We start from the raw sequence: 22,858 nt of genomic DNA on the forward strand, positions 1-22,858 counted from the left end.
GAGGGAGGGATTTCGTTTTAGATGTAGAATGTGAGAAAATGTCCGGGAGGAAGCTGGAGGCTCTAATAGGGCAGTCAAGCCATTTGCATTCACTGACGAGCATTCCTCCTCTCTCCAGGAAGACCTTTCACTTCTTTTGCTAAGAATGCATCTTTGTAAGTGGCTAACATGGGGCAGGCAGCTAGAGCAACCAAATCAGTGTTTCTGACCTCGAGTGAGAAGTATGGCAGGCAGCTCACCCTCACACCCAAAGACAATTAAAGATGAGGGTCTGATGTAGCATGAGAGATGAATCCTGGGCATCATCTACAAAAAGGAAGTAGTAGCAGCCACGGGAATAGATAAGAGTTATGCAGAAGTGAACAAACACCAAGAGTGCACCTTGGGGTACCCCTCTATTTAGGATACAGGAAAAGAAAGTGGTGCCAATAAGTAAAACAGAGAAAGAAATCAGGGATTTGTAGAGGATCATTTCTGACCCTTAGTTTACTTTTGCTTGCTGTGTTCAACATTTAAGAACTCAAATTCTGATACGGTCATCACAATTGAGGGCTAACTTAGTGGCCAAGCAAGGGAATAAAGGAGTCTAGGTTGCTGGAGGCTGTCATGCTAACAATGAACACTGAGTACAGATTCCAGAGACAGGGAAGGGAAACCAGGAGATGGGTGATAGATGGGGGCACATAAATAGGACTGTGCAGACTGTAGTCTGGGATGGGATGAAGGGGGCCGGGTGGTGTAGGGGTGAAAAGGAGAGAGGTTGTACTCACACAGGGAGTACAGAATGGGTCAGCTCTTGGGAACTGTCATATATATATATATATAGTCCTAAAGGCAAACATACGTAATGTAATAATGTAGGGATTACATGTTGAGCTGAATTATCTACTATACTGCTTTGTTCCCTTCGTGGGGTAGCTAAGGGATGGTAAGATGCTACTCTTAGGCTTTATTAATCTGCCAAATTCATTCCTTCTACTGGAACCCTTTTCAACTAATGTTTAAAATGATTGTGTTGTTGGCTGAGCTTTGTATTATGTGGAGATTTTTTTTTTTACGTACTGTGTTTATTTAACCTGTGAAGTGGGACTACAGCAGTAACCTCCTTGAAAACTCACTACAGTGAACAATTTTATGATTAGTTTTGAAAAGAAAAATTCACTAATGTCTGAACCAATCAGGGAGCAGATGTATACACAAATGCGGTTTCTCTACCACAGAAACTGAGATGTCTTTAGAACCAGGGATGCGAGTAGGAGAGTGGGGGCCGGAGTTAGGGTCCTGAGCATTCGGTTAATGAAAATGCATGATGTTCTTTTTTTTAAATGTGCTTTAAAATCAATGATGTTTTAATCATCATGACAAAATGTTTGAATCCACCATTTAAAGCTCTTTAACTTTTCTGCATCTTTCCACTCACGCCTCACTCCACCCCCTCCCGTACCACGCCTGGGTCGTTCCCACGGACCTCTCTCTCCTCCCCTTGTGCCCAGTCCCTCTTTCATGCCACTTCCTTGCAGAAGACGCACCAGAGCGCCCTGCAGGTACAGCAGAAAGCTGAGGCACTGCTCCAGGCCGGCCACTATGACGCTGATGCCATCCGGGAATGTGCCGAGAAGGTGGCCCTCCACTGGCAGCAGCTCATGCTGAAGATGGAAGACCGGCTAAAACTAGTCAATGCCTCTGTGGCATTTTATAAAACTTCTGAACAGGTGAGGGAAGGGCTGTGGGATATGGGAGACTAATGTCAATGCAGGGTTGTTTTTTCCCTTCATCCTGCGAATCTGTAGTAACTCCCTCAAGAAGAAGCTAGTCCTCCCAATACTAGCCTTTGGGAGTAATGACGTGGAAATAACTACAGTTAGCCTCCTTATAATATTTTCCATTAAAGAAGTGAACCATGTGATTTGTTTCTTGTAAAATCTCAAACTCATCAGTTCTAGGTGTTGAAGGAGAAATTAGGTGTATGCTGAATACTAGATTTGAGGGCTGTATCAGTCAGTTACTACCACAATAATGCTGTATAACAAACTATCCCACCACTCAGTGGCATAAAACAATAAGCATTTTGTTTTTAAGTATTCGAGTTCAGCTGATCTTGGCTGAGTTTGGTAGAACTGGGCTCCAAGCTGGAGATCTGGTCTAGATCTGCTTTCATGTCTGTCAGTCTCCTGGATCAACAGCTACTTGAGACAAATTTATGGTGAAAAGCAGGAGTGCAAGAGCCCAAGATCTACTGTGCCCCAAATCACAAGTCTCTGCTTATGTCACATGCTCTAACATCCTTTTGGCCAAAACAAGTCACACAGCCAAGACAACATCAGTGAGGTAGGAAAGTATATGCCTCCAGTGAAGGTCAGGAGAGTAGGGTGACAACCCGCTGGACATAATCTAATGTGCCACAGTCAGGCACTAGGCTTGGAAAACACACAGCTCTTTTACTCATGGGGCTCTCCGTCTGATGGAGGAAACACAGCTGTCTGTCCCTAGTAGACTATGAGCCTAGCTGGTAGGATGGTGCAGCTGTGGGAGAAAAGGCAGGAGATACGTACAGCAGGATGACAAGGATTTAGACCCCTTACTTTCCCATCTGTACAGCAATATGCACAAAGGCTAAGAGGATTTCTAACTGATTTGGGTGCTTTCAGGGAATTCTTTCATGAAATAGAGGTTTAAAACAGAAGTAATTTTACTCAATGTAAAATACTCCCCTCCTTGAAATTGCTTCCTGGTAGAAATAGATCAGAGAAACATTCTCCTCTGGGTGACTTACAGGGACCATGGGAAAGTCTATCCGGAAGTAAATAAAACGTGCCTGTCAGAGGGCCCTGTGGCCTCCACACCATCTCTCTGTTCTCCTGTTGTTTCAGAGTGATGGTGCCTTTGATGGCCCCAGAGTTGGAAACAGCAGACTAAGATGATTTATAGATTCAACGCAATCCTAATCAAAACCCAGCAAACATTTTTGTAAAAATTGATATGCTGATTGTAAGATATATATGGAAATACAAAGAATCAAGAATAGCCAGTCTTGAAAAGAAAAAACAAAGTTGGAGGAGTTACACTACCTGATTTTAAGACTTAACCTAAAGCTACAGTGATCAAGACAAAATGGTGTTGGTGTAAGAATAGACACAGGGAAAAAGAATAGAGATTCCAGAAGTAGACCCACAAATATGCAGTTGATTTTTGACAAAACAATTCAAAAGTGAAGTCTTCAACAAATGATGCCAGACAACTAAATATAGGCTTCCCCTGCTATCTGAAAGTAGAGTGTTCCTATGAAAACTTTTGTAAGCTGAGATCAGATGTAAAGAAGCAATGACTACTGATTTATATGGAAAAAAATTTTGAATATTCCCAGATCCAAAAAGTAACCTCTTTTAGGCCTTTCTGAAATCTTAGGGACACATCTTGCTAATGGATGCACAGAATAAGTCAAGATAAAGCACGGATGGTCACAGACACAGTTCAGAGCTGAGGCAGCTGGATGCTGAGATGCTGGGTGTAGTTCCCGGGGATGGAGCTTGGGGGTCACGCTCACTGCTCGGGGTGCATGCTGCCTCTGGGGCAGCTCGCTGCAGAACAAACGCTGAGCACTCTTTTCACTTTTTACCTTTTTTTAATAAAAGTGAAAACCCTCCTATCTCTTTCAGTTAGCAAAAACAGGTACGAATGTAGTCTTTCAAAAAAGTGAGGTGCGTGTGAAAAGCAGGGAATACCTGTATCCAGATTTTTTTTAATGAGGTTTAGTCCTTGTCTAGTATCATACACAAATTTTAGTTTTTGATGGGTTTAGAAGGGGACAAAGCACTACATTAAAGAGTCAGGAAATTTGACCCCGAATTGACCTTGCCAAAGGTCACCTCTCTGGATTTCTGTTTCTTTACCTGCTAAATTAAAGGATTTATGCTTGATAATCTTTTCATTTCTTCTAGTTCCCAAGTTGATTTTAGTCCAGTACTATCATGGGATATAATTATGTCTTTTCTTAAAGTTTTTGCTTGTCTATAATCCATTTTCTCTCAAGATGTGGGCCCTCCTACACGTGTTCATGCCTTGCAGGAGGAGAGGTGTGTGGTGCTAGAGGAGTCAGAATTCAGGGACAGGCCTTCTCATGACATGGGGAGCATGTTGGCTACAAGGGTATGTGGCTTGGGACATCTTTCAGCTCAGTTCCTCACTCAGTAAACATCCTATCCAACACCATACTCTTCAGCAAAAAGGATGACTTTCTCAGGCAAAGGGGACCCAGGATATTATAGCTCTCCCCCTCACCCCCCCCAGGCTGCCATATCCAAGCATTCAAAGCCTACTGAAGGAAAGTATAGGGATATGAGTTTCTGTTTTCTGCACCCTTCCCTAGGCCTTGGCACAAGACCGCCCTGGGTCCCCTTCTTTTACACCCAACCTAATTTCCATCCAAGTCCATTCAAAATGCTTTTACTTTTAAAGCATGGCTTCTTAGCACTTGGAGAGCAATTATTTTTTAAGTTAACCCAAATTTATTATCCTCTGAAGAAAATGTCTGTTTTGTAATAGAAGGCCTGAAGATGTCATTGCCTTATAACAATACTTCTAGACATTTTTTGCTGGGATATTTTTCCCAAGGGAGGGGAAAGAAAACATTCACTGATGGCTCATGAGTCCCACAACACAAGCCACTTCCTCCTTCACTTCTGTTGAGGGCTGCTTCCTATAGGGCAAGTACAGATGGTTGGGCAAGCCTAGTATCTTCTTTAAACTTCATTTTCCTGCTCTGCCACATTCACAGCATTATCATAAGTTTCCAGCGATAGAATATGTAGAAATCACTTTGAAACCCCCGAAATTACTGGTCTTTCTTACTCTATATACTATCCCTAAGTGATGTCAGCCTTCAGCCAACGACTGTCAGAAGATGATTACAAAATCCATCTCTCAGTCCTAATCTGTCTCCCGAGCTCCACTGCATCGTGGACTTCCCTTCCATGTCCCAGGGGCGCTGTGTGTTCTAAATCTACAGACTGAACTTCAAATGAAACATGTCACCTGCGCAGGGTTCTGTCGGCTGAAGGTGCTCAGAAAACACTTCCCTGATCTATTAATTTACTGAGCCTTTCCTCCGTGGTTCATTAGGTCTGTAGTGTCCTGGAGAGTTTAGAGCAAGAATATCGGAGAGACGAGGACTGGTGTGGCGGACGAGATAAACTGGGACCAGCAGCAGAGATCGACCATGTCATCCCACTCATCAGCAAACATTTGGAACAAAAGGAGGCCTTTCTTAAGGTCAGCACACCGTCATCCAAGGTCACACACACACACACACACACACACACACGCTTCATCATATGGGCTTTCCATCCGCCTGTTTTTCCTCATTTCTTATCTAAAGGGAGGCATTTGCAGAGAAGATACTGGCTAGTTAATTTGAAAGGTTGAAAAGTTATGCTTCCAATGTTATTTATTTCTCTTAGCACTTTCTATATAATTAGACAGTGATACACGATTACTGCAGGGGCCATGTTCAAATATCTTAATATCCCATTGATGTTGGTAATTGAGAAAAACACATAGTTTCACCCAGTTATGTTTGGTTTATGAAAATATTTTTAATTGAAATATATAAGCCTTGGGAGCGCCTGGCTGGCTCAGTCAGTAGAGCATGCAAACTCTTGATCTCAGGGTCGTGAGTTCGAGCCCCCATGTTGGGTGTAGAGATAACTTAAAAGAAATAAATTTTAAATATATATATATATATACATATATATGTCTAGATATAAAACAGTATTAAAATAAATATTTTATAAATGGATGATGCAAAATTTAGGGCAAAAATTAAATTAAATTTAGACACCTTATTTTTGCCAATCTAACAATTATCAATAACCAATGGCTATAACACCATTTATTCTGTTGCATGAAGAGAGAAATACCTCATTTTTTTATGTTTTGTCCTTAATAGAGCCCCGGCTTCTCGGGGAGGAAGCACAATCCTGCTCTGAGCAGGCTTTCAGCTAGTGTGGAAAGTCCTAGTAAGCCTCTTTCCTACAGCCTTTGGTCATCTCTCTGACAGATTCATCTGTGTTAAAACTCATCTAAAGGCTCTGTTTACTCTCAAATTTCTTGCTTTCATGTTCTGCTTCCTTTCAGGTTTCTGAGAGTACAAAGAGAATTTTTATATCCTGACATGTTGCCACTGCTTTTCTATAACTCTGTAATTAACTGACTTTCTTTTATTAAGGATTTTCTGTACTTGAACCACTTCTTTGAGTTTCACTTTTTTTCCCTCTCACCCTCTCTTTTTGCAATGGCTTCTCCCTACCCTCCTCCGATCAGGTGTCTGCACCTGCGCTCAATCAAAACCCTTAGTAATCAGCTCTTACCAATAAGATTAAATAAAAAGGCTTTGTACAGGGCCTAAGAGATTTTAAAAATCTTCAGCACCATAAAACAAAGTTTAAAACAATGACTGAAAGAGAGCATATGAAAGACTTTTTTTAAAAGTGGTATAAAAATACTACTTCATACTTACATGTTTATTTTGAAGAATGAAAGAAGAAAATGTTCTGGTCTAATGTTTTCCATACATGCCTAAAATCATAGGTGAGAAACTCTCTGTTGCTGTGGGAATTAAATGCCCGATGGATGGAACACTGAGTTCTCCATTTGAATGTATTAGTTGATCTATGTTGGATACCTTAGCTTTGGACCACCATCCAGCTGTTATGTTCATGGACCTCACAATAGATGGGCCCACCCAACAGTCTTTTACCAGAGCTCCCAGAAACCCCTATTGTTAATGCAAAATTTAAAAAATTTTTTACTATATAATTTATAGAATCAGTTGTTAAACATAAAAAGGTGTTAAAGTTTGAGTTTTGTCTAGATAATATTGGAAACTGTAGATTAAAAATTAGTGGACTAGGGTAAATAGCAGTCCCCCTTATCGATGAGGAATATGTTCCAAGACCCCAGCGGATGCCTGAATCTGCGAATAGAGTTGAACTCTGTATATACCATGCTTTTCCCTACTCATGTACACCTATGATAAAGTTTAGTTTATAAATAAGTCACAGTAAGAGATGAACAGCTGATAATAGATAACTGATAAATAAAGAGAACAACTATGACAATATACTGTAATAACAGTTATGTGAGTATGGTCTGTCCCTCAAAATAACCTCACTGGACTGTCCTCATTCTTCTTGTGATAGTGTCAGACAATAAAATGCCTGCATGGCGAGACAAAGTGAGGGAAATGGCGTAGGCACTGTGATGTAGCAATAAGCTACTTACTGGCCTGACAATAGATCAGGAGGACCACCTGCTTCAGGACTGCAGTGGATTGTGGGTAACGGACGCTACAGAGATGAAAACCGTGGATAAGGGGAGATTTATACTGTCTCCAGACTCGTACAACAGAAAAAATTCTGCTCTTTATAGAAATTTAGAAATTCTGTGGTCTTGAGAGAAATGAGAAATACTCTGTCCATAGTCCTAGATTCCAGCCCAGGTGTGCTTCATGATTGCTGCCCTTTCTGGGCCTGGGTCTCCTCCATGGGCACAAGGAGAGTGTGACCTGCCCTCTCTGCCACCCACAGCTAATGGAGGCATAAAGAGGGTAGTGTAATGGCTCTTATTCCTGTGTGGATCCAGTATTTCCCAGCAACAGGATATTAGTGTTATTGAGGTGAAAGTGGATTTTAGGGACAGATAAGTTTTCTAAATGTGGGTGACTTCCACTTTAGATAGGGAATGTATGGTTAATAGGCTTGTTTACCAAATTTGCTTTCTCGAGTCTAAATGAAACAAATGTGAAAGTGGCTTATCCCCATGGTCCTCTAAGAGGCATTCTGGTGACAGAGGAAAGCCATCCTGAGAAGTTAGTACCTATGACATTAGTCATACTGAATCAGCAGAGAGGCAGTCAAGGGATGGCTGAATTCTGATTTTTCTCTGGGATGGGAAGGGGAGAGGCCCAGGGAGTAATTCTTTACGCCACAAAAGGGTGAGCCTCCCGCACTGAAATGGGAGTGTCTGTGAACCAGAAGTGGCCTCCGGGGCTCTGCTCACTCAGAGCTACAGAAATTTCTCCACCGACACCCCTTCCGCAGGGTCTCAGAGCCCACGGCCCTGCTGGGGTCCTCACACCTCGGTCTCTTTCAGGCCTGTACCCTGGCACGGCGGAACGCGGAGGTGTTCCTCAAGTACATCCACAGGAACAACGTTAGCATGCCCAGTGCCGCTGGCCACACCCGGGGACCTGAGCAGCAGGTGAAAGGTCAGTGCGGGCGTCTGGCCGCGAGCCGAGTCAGCAGCACAGACCCGACGATGCACGCCTGGTCGCTATGTGCTCCCGCATCTCCTGCTGCTTCTCCTCCAATAAGAAGACATTCGATGTGGGGTGGCATGGGCTGTGGGGATTCATGGGCAATGTTTACACGTGCATCGGGATTGGGAAAAGGAGAATGAAGATAAAATTTCCCTAGCACTTTTTCATTCATCTTGATCTTAGAGCAGCACTTAAAAGGATTTTCTGAAGGCACAGACATGGTCTTATATCTACGCTGTGCGTATAGAAGCCACTAGTCACGTGGGCTGCAGAGCACTTGACTAATGTGGCAAATGCAACTGAAGAACTAAATTTTTCCTTCTATTGGATATTAATTAGTTTAAATGTAAGTAGCCAGATGTGTTAACATATTAAGAAGCACAGACTAGGCTATCTTACAGCCTGGAAACGAGACACAGACAGAATCGTAAAACCAAGTTCTGTTACATTTTTACTTACTGTGTGAGCTTTTAAAACTTCAGTTCTCTTGCTTTAAAATGAAGGGCGTCTGAACTCTTGCTCATCAAAATGTGGCCTCCACACTAGCAGCCCTGGCATCACCTGGGAGTGTGTAAGAAACAGGACCTCAGGCCCTGCCTTAGACCTACAGAATTAGAAGCTGCATTTTGGCAAGAGCTCCTGCCAGCCCCAACCAGATGATTTGTGTGCACATAAAATTTAGATAAGTACTGGTCTAGAAGTCTTTAATCTCTCTCTGAATTCTATAAAGTGTACAATTATATGAAAAAATCAGTAACCTTTAATAATTGCTTAGTAGATGACCACATTAAGCTTAAATTACCGGTGGTATCACTTATGCTGGACCATGCAGAAATTAGCCTTTGAGTGGGTGAAGAATTTAACAAATGTCATCTTGACACAGCAGAGGGCTCCCAGCCTGGACACCGAGGCCAGGGAAGGAGCTAAAACTGACTTGGAGTGAGGGGTGGGGCAGGCCGAGGGCTGCAGAGCCCATAGTGGGAGGCGCTGCTCAGGGAGCTCGGGAGGTGGCAAGATCAGAGGCCATTGGGAAGAATTAAATTTAGGAATAAAATTCTCTACAGAGAAGAGGGAGGCAGGTTCCTCTCCCAGAGGTGCTCCCCGTTTGAGGTCCAGGGACCCTGTGGCTGGCTGGCCCATCCTGCATGCTGCAATGCTTGTGTTCTGACTTAGTGATGCAGGCAGCCGTGTGGGGGAGGCCAGCTGCCTGCTGAGCGAGCACATGCCCCCCCATACCTCAACGTGCTGCGAGAGTTAGGCTCTCAGAAAGAGCAGGATATGCTGCACTTTCATGGGGGTGAGGGCAGGCTATTGTCCTTGGGAAAGCTTTCCAGAAGGGGAGAAATGAAATCTGAAACTCTTTAGGACTTTTGCCTGATCAGGGTTGATTCTCTTAACCACCCTACCCTGTAAGATTCTGCAGTGAGCAAAGCTCTGATTAGGAGACAAAAAGATTAGAGTAAACACTGGTTCTCACTTGTCTTTGCCCAATTGAGGCTTCCACCTGAGCAGGGACCTACAATTTCTCCTATACCCATTTCTTTTCTACCCGCTGCCTGGACCTAAGGCCAGTGCCACTTATTTTAAGTTTTTGTTAAAGGCGCAATTATTACGGCATAACAACCAAAAACTCAGTGACATACGACTGTCAGCATTTATTGTTCAAGTCACTGTGCATTGGCTGGGGATCAGCCGGGCTCAGCAATGCCGTTCTGCAAGCCTGGCTGGCTTAGTGCCTCACTACAGGGTGGAGTCTTGTCTGCTCCACATGTACTAATTCTGGGACTTCAATTGAAGAAGGGTTTACCCAGGAAGACTCTTAAGTGATGAGGGCAAGGTCAAGTGCACAAGCACACTAAATTCCTGCTTGTATAATATCTGTTAACAACCCTTGTACCAGAGGAAGTCATGTGGCTGAGCCCTAGGGCAGGGGTGAGGAGATTCAATTTGTCTCTTTGGGGAGGATCTAAAAGTTACATAATAAAGGCATGGATATAGGGATTGGTGGATAATTAGACCTGTAAAAGTTCTCAGCCTAAGGGAAGAGAGACAGATTCTGTCCTTAGAGAATCAAACTTCCAAGAGGATGCATGAAAAGTTCTAAGTACAAGCACTGCAAATTGGTTGTACCCTCTCTTAAAAAAAAATTTTATTGAAATGCAATTTAGTTAACATATACTGTATTACTAGTTTCAGGGGTAGAGTCTAGTGATTCATCAGTTGCATGTAACACCCAGTGCTCATCACATCAAGTGCCCTCCTTAATGCCCATCACCCGGTTACCCCATCCCCCACCCCTTTCCCCTCCAGCAACCCTCAATTTGTTCCCTTACAGTCAAGAGTCTCTTACGGTTTGTCTCTCTCTCTGTTTTTATCTTATTTTTTCCTTCTCTTCCCCTATGTTATCTGTTTTGTTTCTTAAATTCCACATATGAGTGAAATCATATGGTATTTGTCTTTCTCTGACTGGCTGATTTCACTTACCATAATACTCTCTAGTGCCATCCACATCATTGCAAGTGGCAAGATTTCAGTGTTTTTTGATGGCTGAGTAAGATTCCATTGTATATACCACATCTTCTTTATCCATCTGGGCTCTTTCCGTAGTTTGGCTATTGTGGACACTGCTGCTATAAACACTGGGGTGAAGGTGCCCCTTTCTGTAAAGCACAGTAGTCTGTGCTTCACAGCCCCTATGGCCCAGAAGAACAAGGCGGCTAAGGACTCAGGCTCTGAAGTCAAACATTCCTATCTGAATGACCCTGGGCAAGGTACCTATCCTCTCTGAACCTCACTTTCTTCATCTGTAAATGGAGGTAATAATGGCACGTGCATCACAGGGGAATTAATGTGAGAATATGTGCCTGCCACAGAGTGAGTGCTTAATAAATACTGATTTTTCATATCATCGTTATGGTGTACTAGTGTCTAACAGAGTTAGCAGGAAGCCGGAGGCAGACATAATACAGACTAAATGTGAGTGCTTCCAGCACAGAGCACACCGTTCAAACATGTAGGGAATCTGGGCACGTGGCCAGCTGCTGCAGTGATGGGAGGAAGGAGAGACTGGACACGGATGGACACCTGCCGTGGCCCACCATCAAGTTACATGCCTTGTGCATGTCCTCTCACCTGACATCACTGCAGGTAACACGAGAAAAGCTTTCACCGTTTCTTATGATCAGATCGCAACAACACGGAAATTTGGACCTAGAGACATGATTCTAGGTGGACACAATTCCAACACAGCTTCCCTTCGCTCGTGACTTAGGGGTTGCATACTCGAGGCGGTGCTGTTCCGGTGCCGTGTACACAGCCTCCCGTACAGGGCACAGAGTGCGGCTCGTGAGCCAGGTTGCCCGTGCAGTTACGCTGGTCCTCACGCTCTCGTTCCTCTCCCACCCTCTCCCAGAACCCAAAGGGGCTGGGATCCTTATCAAGCCCCCTTGCTGTCCATAGGCTCCAGGGGCCAGGTGAGTTAGTTGTTATGTTAAGAGCGGACACTTCCCGAGGTCTCTTACCATTAGGGACTGGTATTGGGATGAAGAGAATCAGGGTCACCTCTAAGTTCCCCTGGGGGCGTGCTCTTCCTCCCTTCACTGATGGAACCTCTTCAACAGGTTCCCGCCTCAGTCCCTCTGATCTTGCTCCCCTCTGGGAAATGCTTTCGGGTCCTCATTTCGGGTACCTGGATTAGTCCCCTGGGGAGGCGGGACAGTCACAGGTGTCTGGCAGCTGGGGTGTGCAGTGCAAGGAGCCAGCCAGACTTGTTTGGGGCCTTCCCGAGCCAGTGCTCCTCTCCTCTGCCCCCACAGCCATCCTGAGTGAGCTCTTACAGAGGGAGAATCGCGTCCTGCACTTCTGGACCTTGAAGAAGCGGCGGTTAGACCAGTGCCAGCAATATGTGGTGTTTGAGCGCAGCGCGAAACAGGTATGTCCACGGCTCTCCTGGCTTCGCCTCCGTTCAGGGGACTGTGTGGATGCCCAGATGGCCACGGCATGGGACAGTCCGGAAGAGGGTCATGGAGGCAGGCAGAGTAGACACGGGAGGTGGTGCTGACGAAAGGAAGGAGAACGGACTCTCACTTACCCGTCAGTCAGCCTTTACCAAGCACGTTGTACCAGGAGTTGGGAGGAGATGCTGGGCTTAGATGGCCCCTAACTCGTGGACGATGCTGGGCCTGGACTAGAAGATGAGGGCTAATGGATGAGATGCTGTCTTTACTGGTAGGCTATTCCTAGTCTGACGGGAGAGGGCTTAGTCAGCTACCTACTGACCAAATGTGCCGGTATTTCCCGGGTCTGTCACACTGTCCCAAACAGTGTGGCAGTGCATGTTTTCCTAAGGACAGCTGACTGTTGGGGGACTGGGTGGGTTGTCTCCTCCCACAGGCGCTGGACTGGATCCAAGAAACAGGTGAATATTACCTGTCAACACATACCTCCACTGGAGAGACCACAGAGGAGACTCAGGAACTGCTGAAGGAATATGGGGAATTCAGGGTGCCTGCCAAGGTAGGAAGCACTCGGGAGCCCACCCCACACCCACCTAGCACTCCCCAGTCTGGCCAGGTTCATGTTATGGAAGGGAGAGCAGCCTCTCCACACCGGAATGTTGACCACAGGGTGGGTGGGGACGCATGGGTAGGATGATCTCCTTTGAAACCTGAATACCCAGAGGATTGCAGCTGCTGGATAGAGCATCTGTATGAGGGAAGTCAGCAACTCTACACTGTGCTTCCGAATACTCATCCTCGTGCTCCAGGTCTAGACTCGGCTGTATTCTTTCAGACCCAGTAAGGCAGAGGGATGTATTCATGTGAAATGCACACTGCATGTGTGAACATCTGCACCTATCTGCATATTCTTGATGTTTGAATGGTTTGGGAAGTCTGCCTTATAGGCCAATGACTATGGATGGGTTCACAAAGCAAGGTGAGTTCTTATTTCCTGAACTGACTACTTCCACCTGGCCTCAGAGCTGCAAACAAGCCAGGCTGGGGTCTCTGGGGAGCAAAATGTGCACTGGCACACATGCCCACATCCTCACACCCCCATTCACATTGAGGCAGGAAATGCTAGGGTAGGAGGAAATGTATTTTCACAGCCAGGATTTGATCTGAGGACCCTTGGGTTGGAATGAAAATCTGACCTGTCTCCGTTCGCCCTTTGTAGCATCCTCGTCCCTCACACTGGGCTCCCTGCCATGGAGGAGCCTGTCTTGGCATCACTTCCTCACATGGCAGATGCTCTCCCCGGATGAGAGCTGCTTTTGTGGGGCGTCATGGTACTGGCGGGGGGAATGTATTAATGCCCATCCTCCCCCCAGAGATCCCTCCGACACTAAAGGCAAGTTTCCTCTAGTTTGCTGTGACAAAAGTAGGCCCTTAGCCTCATTCCTGAATGTATCCTTCAGAAGGGATTATTCACTTTATGACTCCTACACTATGAACTTTTGATAGTGGGAAACCTTCCCCTGCATCCCTGTGAGCTTTGGGGCCTTTCTATCCAATGTGGAAGGCTGTCAGTGTAGAGAAGAGACTCATTTCAGCACCAGCTAGAGCAGACAGCACCAGGAAGGTGACAGATACACGAACTCTTTTCAAATCCAAATGAAAATAGCTTTTGAATTACCTACTTTGTGTCTATCTGCCCCTCTCCAAATAGTGTCAATAATGAATCGTTAACAAGCTGAATGGTATCAGATCCACTGGTGTTCCTATCCACGTAGGATGGATTGTAGTAGAACTTCTTAGGATCGGAATCTGTTCATAAACCTAAGTGGAAATGTAGAGAATTATTTAGTCCATTTAAAAATCTTCCTTCCGTCTTTCTTCTCTTTTCCATTCGAGTTGTAACCACCGTAATTGGGTTCCATGCTTGTGGCCTTTCCTTCCTTCCCATCCATCCATCCTGCTCATCATTGCTGTTCACCTTTAAGACACTGGGTGGGTCATATTATGACCCAGTCCAAGAACTTCAGTGATTCGCCAGCGCCTTCAGGTGAACACCCTCCACAATGGCAGGACCTTACCTCCCCAGCTTTATCTTCATTATTCTTTCGTGTACATGTTATGCTCCAGCTGAATGGATGTATTTTCCTACCCTCTGAGAGATACATCATATACTTTCTTGCTTCTGTACCTCCTCTATATGATTTTTCTGCCTAGAATATCATTTTCTTCCTTCTAGTTTCTACTATTTAAAAAGAGGTCACCTTTCCACTGGACTGCCTCCTCCTTTGTGATCCTGCTGACATGCCAGGATGTGGTCTGGCCCATCCCTGCATTCTAGCCCTTGTTGTCTGTCTAGCCCTTAAAGGACCTGCCATGAGCCATCCTGTTCTCCAGTAATCTGTGTGAAGTGTTATCTCCGATATGAGCCAGCAAGATCCCAAAGGATAAGAACCCCACTTTATTCAACTTACGTGACTGAATCATGCATTGAAGAGAGGTTGCAAATGTTTGTGAACCTGGGGGGAAAAAAAGTTTGAGTAGATTTCAACAACTTCCTTCCCCAAATCTATATTTAATATGATTCTATTACTTTGGCTCTCTCTGTTCTCTCTGCCTCCTAACTTGACTCCGCAGGAGGGTTTCATTTTCCCGTCTAACATGTTCCAGGCCTTGGGGCTATTTGTTATTGGGTTATCTACAGGGTAGCGAATCTAGCTGAAGAGCTTCTGATAAAAGGGCAACAGCCTCCTGTTCCACTCCAGTCCCACTTCCCAGAGGCAAGCCTCCTTTAACCAGCCATCTTTAATTGTAATCCTTGTAACCAGTAAAGTGAATTTGAAATGGAAGCCAAATTGACCTTAAACCACAAGAGGATAAATATGGTGGCCTTCACAACTAAACAGGGCAATAGAGTATACTGAGTGTATTGAATTATTATACTCTGCTCCAAAGAAGCAGATCAAGTAGAAGAAACACTCAATATAAAAAGGTACTTTCTACATAGCAATCCACAAGTATAAGAATAAAAATAAGATAAAGAGAATTTGGGTGAGGATAAGAGGATAACAAAATTTTTCTTGTTGTGGTAGGCTGTAGAAAATCCAGTTAGAAGAATACACAAGATATCTTCCTATTGTGGGTTTCAAAAATTCTATAAGGGGTCAAGGCACATGATGAGAGGAAAGCTTAATCATCTTGACAGCTGGAAGAAATCTCTTTCTTTCTAATAGCAAAGCTTTTTTTTTTTTAGGTTCTTTGGTTTTTTGATTTTTACAATTCAGTGCTTTTGGTGTATTCACAAGGTTGTGCAACCATTGCCACTATCTAGTTCTAGAGCATATTCATCACCCCCAAAACAAACCCCTCATTCCCCATTCCTTCCTCTCCTCAGGCCTGGAACCACTAGTCTATTTTCTGTCTTCGTGAATTTGCCTATTCTGGAGATTTCATATAAACAGAATCATGGAATCATATAATATGTGGTCTTCTGTGTCTGGCTTTTTTCCCTGATCATAATGTTGTCAAGGTTCATCCATAGTGTTAGCATGTGTCAGTTCTCCATTCCTTTGTATGACTGAATAATATTCCAATTATAAAGCTAGGCCACGTGTTGTTTATCCATTCATCAGTTGATGGACATTTGGGTTGTTTTCAGTTTTTGGCTACCATGAACAATGTTGCTATGAATATTTGTAGACAAGCCTTTGTGTAAACACATTTTTTTCAGTTCTCTTAGCTATCTACCTGGGAGTGAAATGGCTGAGCCATATGGTGACTCTTTGTTTAACTTTTTGAGGAGCTGCTGACCTGTTTTCCGAAATGGCTATGCCATTTTCCATCCCCACTGGTGGTGTGTAAGAGTTCCAACTTCTCCACGTCCCCTCCAACACTTGTTATCGTTTGTCTTTTTAATATAGCCATCCTGGAGGGTGTGAAGTCATATCTCATCGGGGTTTTAACTTACGTCTCCCAATGAGGAATGATGTTGAGAAAAAGACTTTTCTAAACTGGTCATTTTATCTCTGAAAGTGAAAGAAGCTTTGAGACAAATTGGACTTAATTCTTCTCTTTAATTTTATTTTATTATGTTAATCACTATACATTAGTCTTCTCAAAGAGAGAGAATTAAGTGATAACAAAAGTGACTGGAGCCTGAGCTGAACTAAATTAGCTAATTCAGGACTTCAGGCCATGAGGAAAAGGGACACTGGGCTTGTCAGACAGGTGCGTTAGACTGAGAAAAGGAGAATCGGAACAGTTCAGGTAAAAGGTGGGCATTCTGTTTCTGAGACTCAAGAGGAATATAGCTCACATGTGATAGACATTTTTGAAAGATTTAGTTTCTCATATATAATGACAAACTCTCCCCTCTGGAATAAATATGCAGGTATATCTCAAGAGAACTGTTTATCCACATCAGGAAGCTCAATAAGTTCCTAGCTACAAAGAATGTATCAGTAAATACAAGGAATATCAGCAATGAAAGGCAAATTGGAAGATGATAATGAGATTACAAGAATAACATCAAGAAGGCTAAATCTTAAAGACTTGTGAGATGTGCAAAAGACACTGAAAAAGTACTTTTTATAAACTGTATTCAGAGTAGGGTTCGCTGATTAGGGAAAGATGGTATGATATTAACTGATCAAAGGAAGGAAGGAAGAGAAAGGGGGGAAAAAAGATGAAAAATAGAACTACTGACCCCTTCTTTTTCACCTCTGAGTTTTCTAGCAGATTACATAGAATTCAAAACAGAAAGAGCAAGACATACATTATAGGGGCCCCATGAAGCCCAAGATAAGTGGAGATGTCTGTTCTAGATTTCCAGGTCCAAATGAATTATATTCCCTAAAGACTCCCTTTTGTCTACTAGATCACTCCCATACTTCTGACCGTACCATTCAGAGGCCTCTGCAGTCTGACCCCCATTTTATCAGTCTAGATAAGTTACTCTGTTTTGGTGGCAAGATTTGAGTTTCAAACTGGTTTGAGTTATGAAAGGGAAAAGTTATTGTACGGCTATATGTGGAAACAAAGAGAGAAGCCATGGCTGGACCTCCCAGGAATCCAAGAAAATCCGAGTGACTTGGCCTCATGGGCAGAACAAGAAATGTGACATAGTCTCACCCCTGGACGTGAAAGCTACACCAAGGGCAGTTCCAGCAACCCCCCTGTCTGGTCATCTCATGACAGAGGATCAGGAATACGTGATCACCGTTACTATGATTCAGCTTGCCCTTCTTGTCTCGTTTCTGCTGCCTGTGTTTTCACTTCTACCCTGCAGCCACCTATACCCACTTCCCTATGCAGTTCAAATCCCCAGAAAAACAACCTTAACTGACCCAGCACATTGCCCCTGTCCCTGTTTAGATGGAGATTTTAGGCCAGGAAGCCACAGAAGTCAGTGGCTGCATCTTGATGGACTGCCCAAGTGAGACAGGTTTTTACCTCTGATCACATCAGCTGTGGCCAAGCATGTGGCAGCTCACGTGGTGCCCCATGGTCACTCCTTTATAAGAAATCACTTCAGACTACTCTCAGTAGGTGCTGTGGCAGGGCTGGGGTCCAGTGTATGGGTCGGATTTTTTCATCTCCTTCTTTCCAGTATAAACCCTCAATTCTTGCTGGTCCAGCTTTACTTACCTCCAAACACAGTATTTATTCACTAATTCACTTACTCAGCATTTATAGTATGCCCACTATTTTCTAGACTTTGGAGATACAAATGAATAAGAGGTAACACTTCTAGAAGTGCATGGTCTGACGGAGGCACATAAGTAACTCACAGTGTGGCAGTGTGGGGACACTGGAAAGGGCATTCCCCACTCAGCTTGTGCGGAGGAGAGGAGATGAAAGAGGGCCATTGGAGAGAAAGCAAGGATGAGTAGGAACCACCCCTCACAGTGGGAGGAGCACATGAGGTTTGGCATGGCTGGTGTTTAGGGGCCATAGAGAGCATGGCGACTAAGGTATGCCAGGTGAGGCCACCTAGGGAGGGCTTGTCTACACTGCCCAACGTACTGTCCGTCTGCTCCCCCAGATTCCACACATAGCTGGGATACGCTTAATCACAAGGCATTCTCCTTGTTGCATCTGAATTACAGTTTCCATGTTTCAGGACATGATTTCCGGTGATGGAGCTGTCGGGAGGCCTGGGCTGCCACCAGCTGGTTGTAAAACCCCTTTTTCATGCTCAAGTCTCCTTACTGAGAACAGAAAATACCCATTTTCAAGAGTTTTACGTAAAGATTTCTTGATTATGGCTGCAAAAAAATTAATCTCTGCTTTAAATAAATAGCAAACCTTATAACAGTTTTTTTCAGAGAAAAAAAAAAAAAACGCTTAAATGCAGTAAGCTACAAGTCCTTAGGCTACCAGGGGTCTTTTCTTAACCAATTTCCAGGGCTGTTTTTCTTTCCCTTATCATGGTTGAGGAGCTACTTCTGCTATCCTCAGACCCACCTTCTTCCCTTCACGACAAAGCTCTTCCAGGCCCTTGTCTCCCAGCCTGGGGACCAGCCCGCTGTCCTGAGATAGGAGAGGCTCAAACGTGGGAGCTGCTGGAGAGCTGGAGCCCACATCTCCTGGGCCTTGCTTGCATTTCCGGTCAGAAGCTGTCCATCCCTGGCATTTCTTGAAGGCGGGGGGAGGGGTCATTCTCTTGTGGGAGGCCTGTAGATGAGCCTAGAAAGAAAGGGAGGAGGGTGGAGTAAAGAAAGGCTCTTCTGTCTGTTCTACTCTTGCTCCAGAGATTTTTCTGCCTCAGTTTCCCTCAGCTATCTAGATTCTAGCATGATCCAAAACCTGAATCTCTGGGACACCTGGGTGGCTCAGTCGGTTAAGCGTCTGTCTGCCTTCGGCTCAGGTCATGATCCCAGGGTCCTGGGATGGAGTCCCGCATCAGGCTCCTTGCTCGGTGGGGAGTCTGCTTCTCCCTCTGCCCCTCCCCACCCCCCCGCTCATGCTCACACACTCTCTCTCTCTTTCAAATAAATAAGTAAAATCTTAAAAAAAAAAAAAAACAAAATTGAATCTCCTCTCCTCCAATCCAAAAGGTAATAATTTTATTTCTCAGAATATCATTTAAATATTCTTTCCTTTTTCTTAAAATTAATCAAGCTTCCCTGATCTTGGAGTTTCAAAACACAATCTTAGGATAAAAGATGAGCAAGTGTTTACTTCTTCGAACATCTCCTTTGTTTCCATATCTTACCCAACTTAAGTCCCTCCTCCCCACGGGACCTTTCCTGCCCATGACAACCTACCTTCATTTTTTTCCTGTTTTAAAATTCCTGCAGTGTTAACTCCACATACTTCTCACGTTGACATCCAATTTCATAATGCCCTGAGTTATTTAACCACTCTGCATGGTAATCTTGTCCCCTCTAGAGATATAGACTGTTTGGAGAAAATGAGTATCTTTTTCTCTTCTTTTGTTTACCCCCCAAGCCTGTCCCCACAGCCCTCTGCACAATGGTGTAGGCAGAGTAAGTGTTGAACAAACTCTTGCTGGAAATGAAATTAATCCAATACACATCAGAACTACACCTTACTCAGCCACATAATAGGTACTAGCTTCATTAACTCTTCTCTCTCTCTTCTTATCTCTCTTTCTCTCTCTCTCTCTCTCTCTCTCTCTCTCTCTAATGGAAACTAAAGACAAGATCCTAGTGGTGAAAGGGACAGACTTTACTCTTAATCTGCTAATTGGCTTTCTTTAGATCCTGGCATGTGCCACCTTAGCTGTTGACAAAGCCTACCTTCAGGCCAGTGCAGTGAAGGGAGAGAATTAGGCACTGTGGTCCAGAAGCCAACAGGCTCTATCATTCACTTACAGGTGGTATGAACTTGGACAAGCCCTAAGCCTCTCTAAGCCTCAGCTTTTTTCATCTATGGTTCAAAGAGATCCATACCACCTCCTTTCACCCACCTTTTAGAGATGCTTTAAGACTCAAATGAGTCTCAGATGTGGCATTAACATATTCTGTGACCTGATAAAGGGCTGTGTTAATGCAAGAGATGCTTAACAGTAATCATGATGGCTAACATGTATTGCTTCCTGAGCTCTTAATGTGAGCACCACGTCCCAGGCACTGTTCTGAGCATTCTACATTGTCAACTCATGAAATGCTCACAACAACCCTTTGATGGAGGATTATTATGATCCCTATTTTGCAGATAAAGGAACTGAAGCACAGAGGATTTAAGTAGTTTGTTCAAGACCTCCCCGCTAGTGACAGAGCTGGCTATAAACCCAGGCAGGCAGTGAGGTATCTGTGGCTGCTGTGAAGAAAAGGGGGATGGGAGTGAAAGGCCGTGAGAGTAAATGTAATCTAGTAACATGAGACCATCTTTTGGGACAGCAAACAAAGGAGAAGGTGAAGCTTCTGATTCAACTGGCTGATAGCTTTGTGGAAAAAGGCCACATTCATGCCACGGAGATCAGAAAATGGGTGACCACAGTGGACAAGCATTACAGAGACTTCTCCTTGAGGATGGGAAAGTACCGGTACTCCCTGGAGAAAGCGCTAGGCGTCAACACAGAGGTAGGCATGGGCACTGCCCAGCTGGGACATCCTTCCTTCTCGTCTCTCTTGGCATTGCTGCTCTCATTACCATGGAAGAAAGTGGGCTCTCCAGAGCAGTCTCTCTGAGCTCTTGACCCCTAGAACACTTGCCTTGTGTGATTTTTCTAGTGGAGGGGATGGATCTTGATGAGCCATCAGCCTCCAGCCCCTCATAATTACTGCTAGATAGCAAAACTGGCTGGCGGGGGGTGGGGCCCATGGCTACAGAACAGAGTTTTCCTATGTGTAGAGTTAACTGCTGACTTTGAAAACTAAACCCTTTACCTTGGCTTCATCAGTACCATCTTCCACCCAATTATGTTAATCAGCAAATGTTAGGGTCCCCAGTATGTGTTACAGTATTCTTTCTTTCAAGAGTAAGGGATGCAGTTGTGCAAAGGCTATTTGACATTTCAACTGAAAAGAGATTCTATTTGCCAAGAATCAAGGGAAGACTGACTTTTAATCTCTTCTTTGTAATAGAGGTCAGTAACCTATGAATTAAGAGCTAAATATAGGCTGGCAATTTAATCCTAGGATTTCTAATTCTTAAATCTTTAAATAGGCTGATGCTCTGAAGCAGAACAGACTAGAGAGTGAACTGGTTAAACCACTAAAATTGGGGGAAATAATAACACCTCCCCAAGGCTTTAAACCATGAGAGTTTTTTCTAAAGGTTTCCATCCTATATAAATATAAAACAGTGGTTAAAATAAGCAGAGATGGGCAAATTTAATAATTGTTCTATCATTTAGCTTTCTCTTTCCAAGGGAAGTTGCTTGTTTAAATAAAAATATTGGCTTTTATTATTTTCCCTTGACAAATGAAAGTTTTCTTATGTCTATATGTGTTTCTGTTTCACATCTATTTTAATGGTTAATAACCAATTTTAGACTAATTTGTGTGTGTGTGTGTACATTTAGATTTAATCAGGACCAAAGTCCTTGGGGAAATATGACACTAATTATTAAATGTGTTTATTGTTTTTCCTTGCCATGGATTTTAGCCCTGACCATTTGACCTAAACATTTTATATCTTTCTTATTTCAAAAAAAAAAAAAATTCCATGAAGAAGAGGACGTGTCGGTGGCTGTTTGTGGGATTCCCTGTCTTTACAACCTGCTCCATTGTATCTTCCTCTCTTTTTGCCTTCTACTGCCTCCCCTGACTCTGATAAGTTCCTCTCCCAAGGCATCTCTAAGGTGACCTCTGCAATCTCTCTGTGCGTAGGACAATAAGGACCTGGAGCTGGACATCATCCCAGCAAGCCTTTCAGATCGTGAGGTCAAGCTACGGGACGCCAACCATGAAGTCAATGAAGAGAAGCGGAAGTCAGCCCGGAAGAAAGAGTATGTTTTAGGGAGCTTCTACCCAATTAGCAAGCTCCTCGTGACTATGCTTGGTTTTCACTGCTACATGCCCCTTTAGACAGCTTCATGTGTCCTCATGACCACCCACAGAGGTTGGAATGGACAGACATGATACTCCCACCCACATTTCACACTAATCAAGAATTATAGAGCGTTGGATAGTGGAAATAATGAACCATGTCCACCTAACAAACCATTTCATGATCGCTTTGCTTTCTTTGTATTGGTGCTAAAAAGTTACACACACCCAGAGATCTTTGCAAGGGCTTTATGAAGAATATTTTGACAGATTCCTTTTAGGTAGTACTGGAAAAAATAGTATGTTCTAAAATTAAGAAACCCAATGTAGTTGATCTTATCAAAATAAAGTAGGACCACAGGTCCCTTGGAGCAGAAGAAACTCAAGCTGTCCTGCAAAGCCTGGAGCTTGTGTTTTATCTAGGGAGTGTATTAGTTTGTTTGGGCTGCTGTAACAAAGTATGACAGATTGGATGGTTTAAACAACAGAAATATAGTGTGTCACAGCTCTGGAGACCAGAAGTCTGAGATCAAAGTGTTGGCAGGGCTGATTCCTTCTGAGGGCTGGGAGGGAAGGATGTGTTCCAGGCCTTTATCCTTACCTTCTAGATGGCTGGCTACAGGTGCACATGG

At 44.0% G+C, this 22,858-nt stretch overlaps 1 protein-coding gene across 10 annotated transcripts in view; it reads left to right on the top strand.

Annotated features, from left to right (window-relative positions):
* Positions 1 to 22,858, top strand: part of KALRN (kalirin RhoGEF kinase) — a 694,375-nt gene that overhangs the window by 376,250 nt on the left and 295,267 nt on the right. For 8 of the 10 annotated variants that reach the window (XM_088024799.1, XM_088024801.1, XM_088024804.1 and 5 more), the window contains 7 exons: positions 1,494 to 1,712; positions 5,119 to 5,268; positions 8,149 to 8,263; positions 12,130 to 12,245; positions 12,707 to 12,829; positions 20,634 to 20,816; positions 22,068 to 22,186. In XM_088024799.1, the coding sequence (XP_087880925.1) occupies positions 1,494 to 1,712; positions 5,119 to 5,268; positions 8,149 to 8,263; positions 12,130 to 12,245; positions 12,707 to 12,829; positions 20,634 to 20,816; positions 22,068 to 22,186 (1,025 nt within the window). The remainder of the gene's footprint in view (positions 1 to 1,493; positions 1,713 to 5,118; positions 5,269 to 8,148; positions 8,264 to 12,129; positions 12,246 to 12,706; positions 12,830 to 20,633; positions 20,817 to 22,067; positions 22,187 to 22,858) is intronic. The other 2 variants (XM_088024814.1, XM_028091297.2) reach the window with 1 other exon arrangement.

Source organism: Eumetopias jubatus, unplaced genomic scaffold (genome assembly GCF_037043125.1).
Source record: "Eumetopias jubatus isolate StellerSeaLion01/CBP00866 unplaced genomic scaffold, mEumJub1_p1.0 scaffold_1, whole genome shotgun sequence".
NCBI lineage: Eukaryota > Metazoa > Chordata > Mammalia > Carnivora > Otariidae > Eumetopias > Eumetopias jubatus.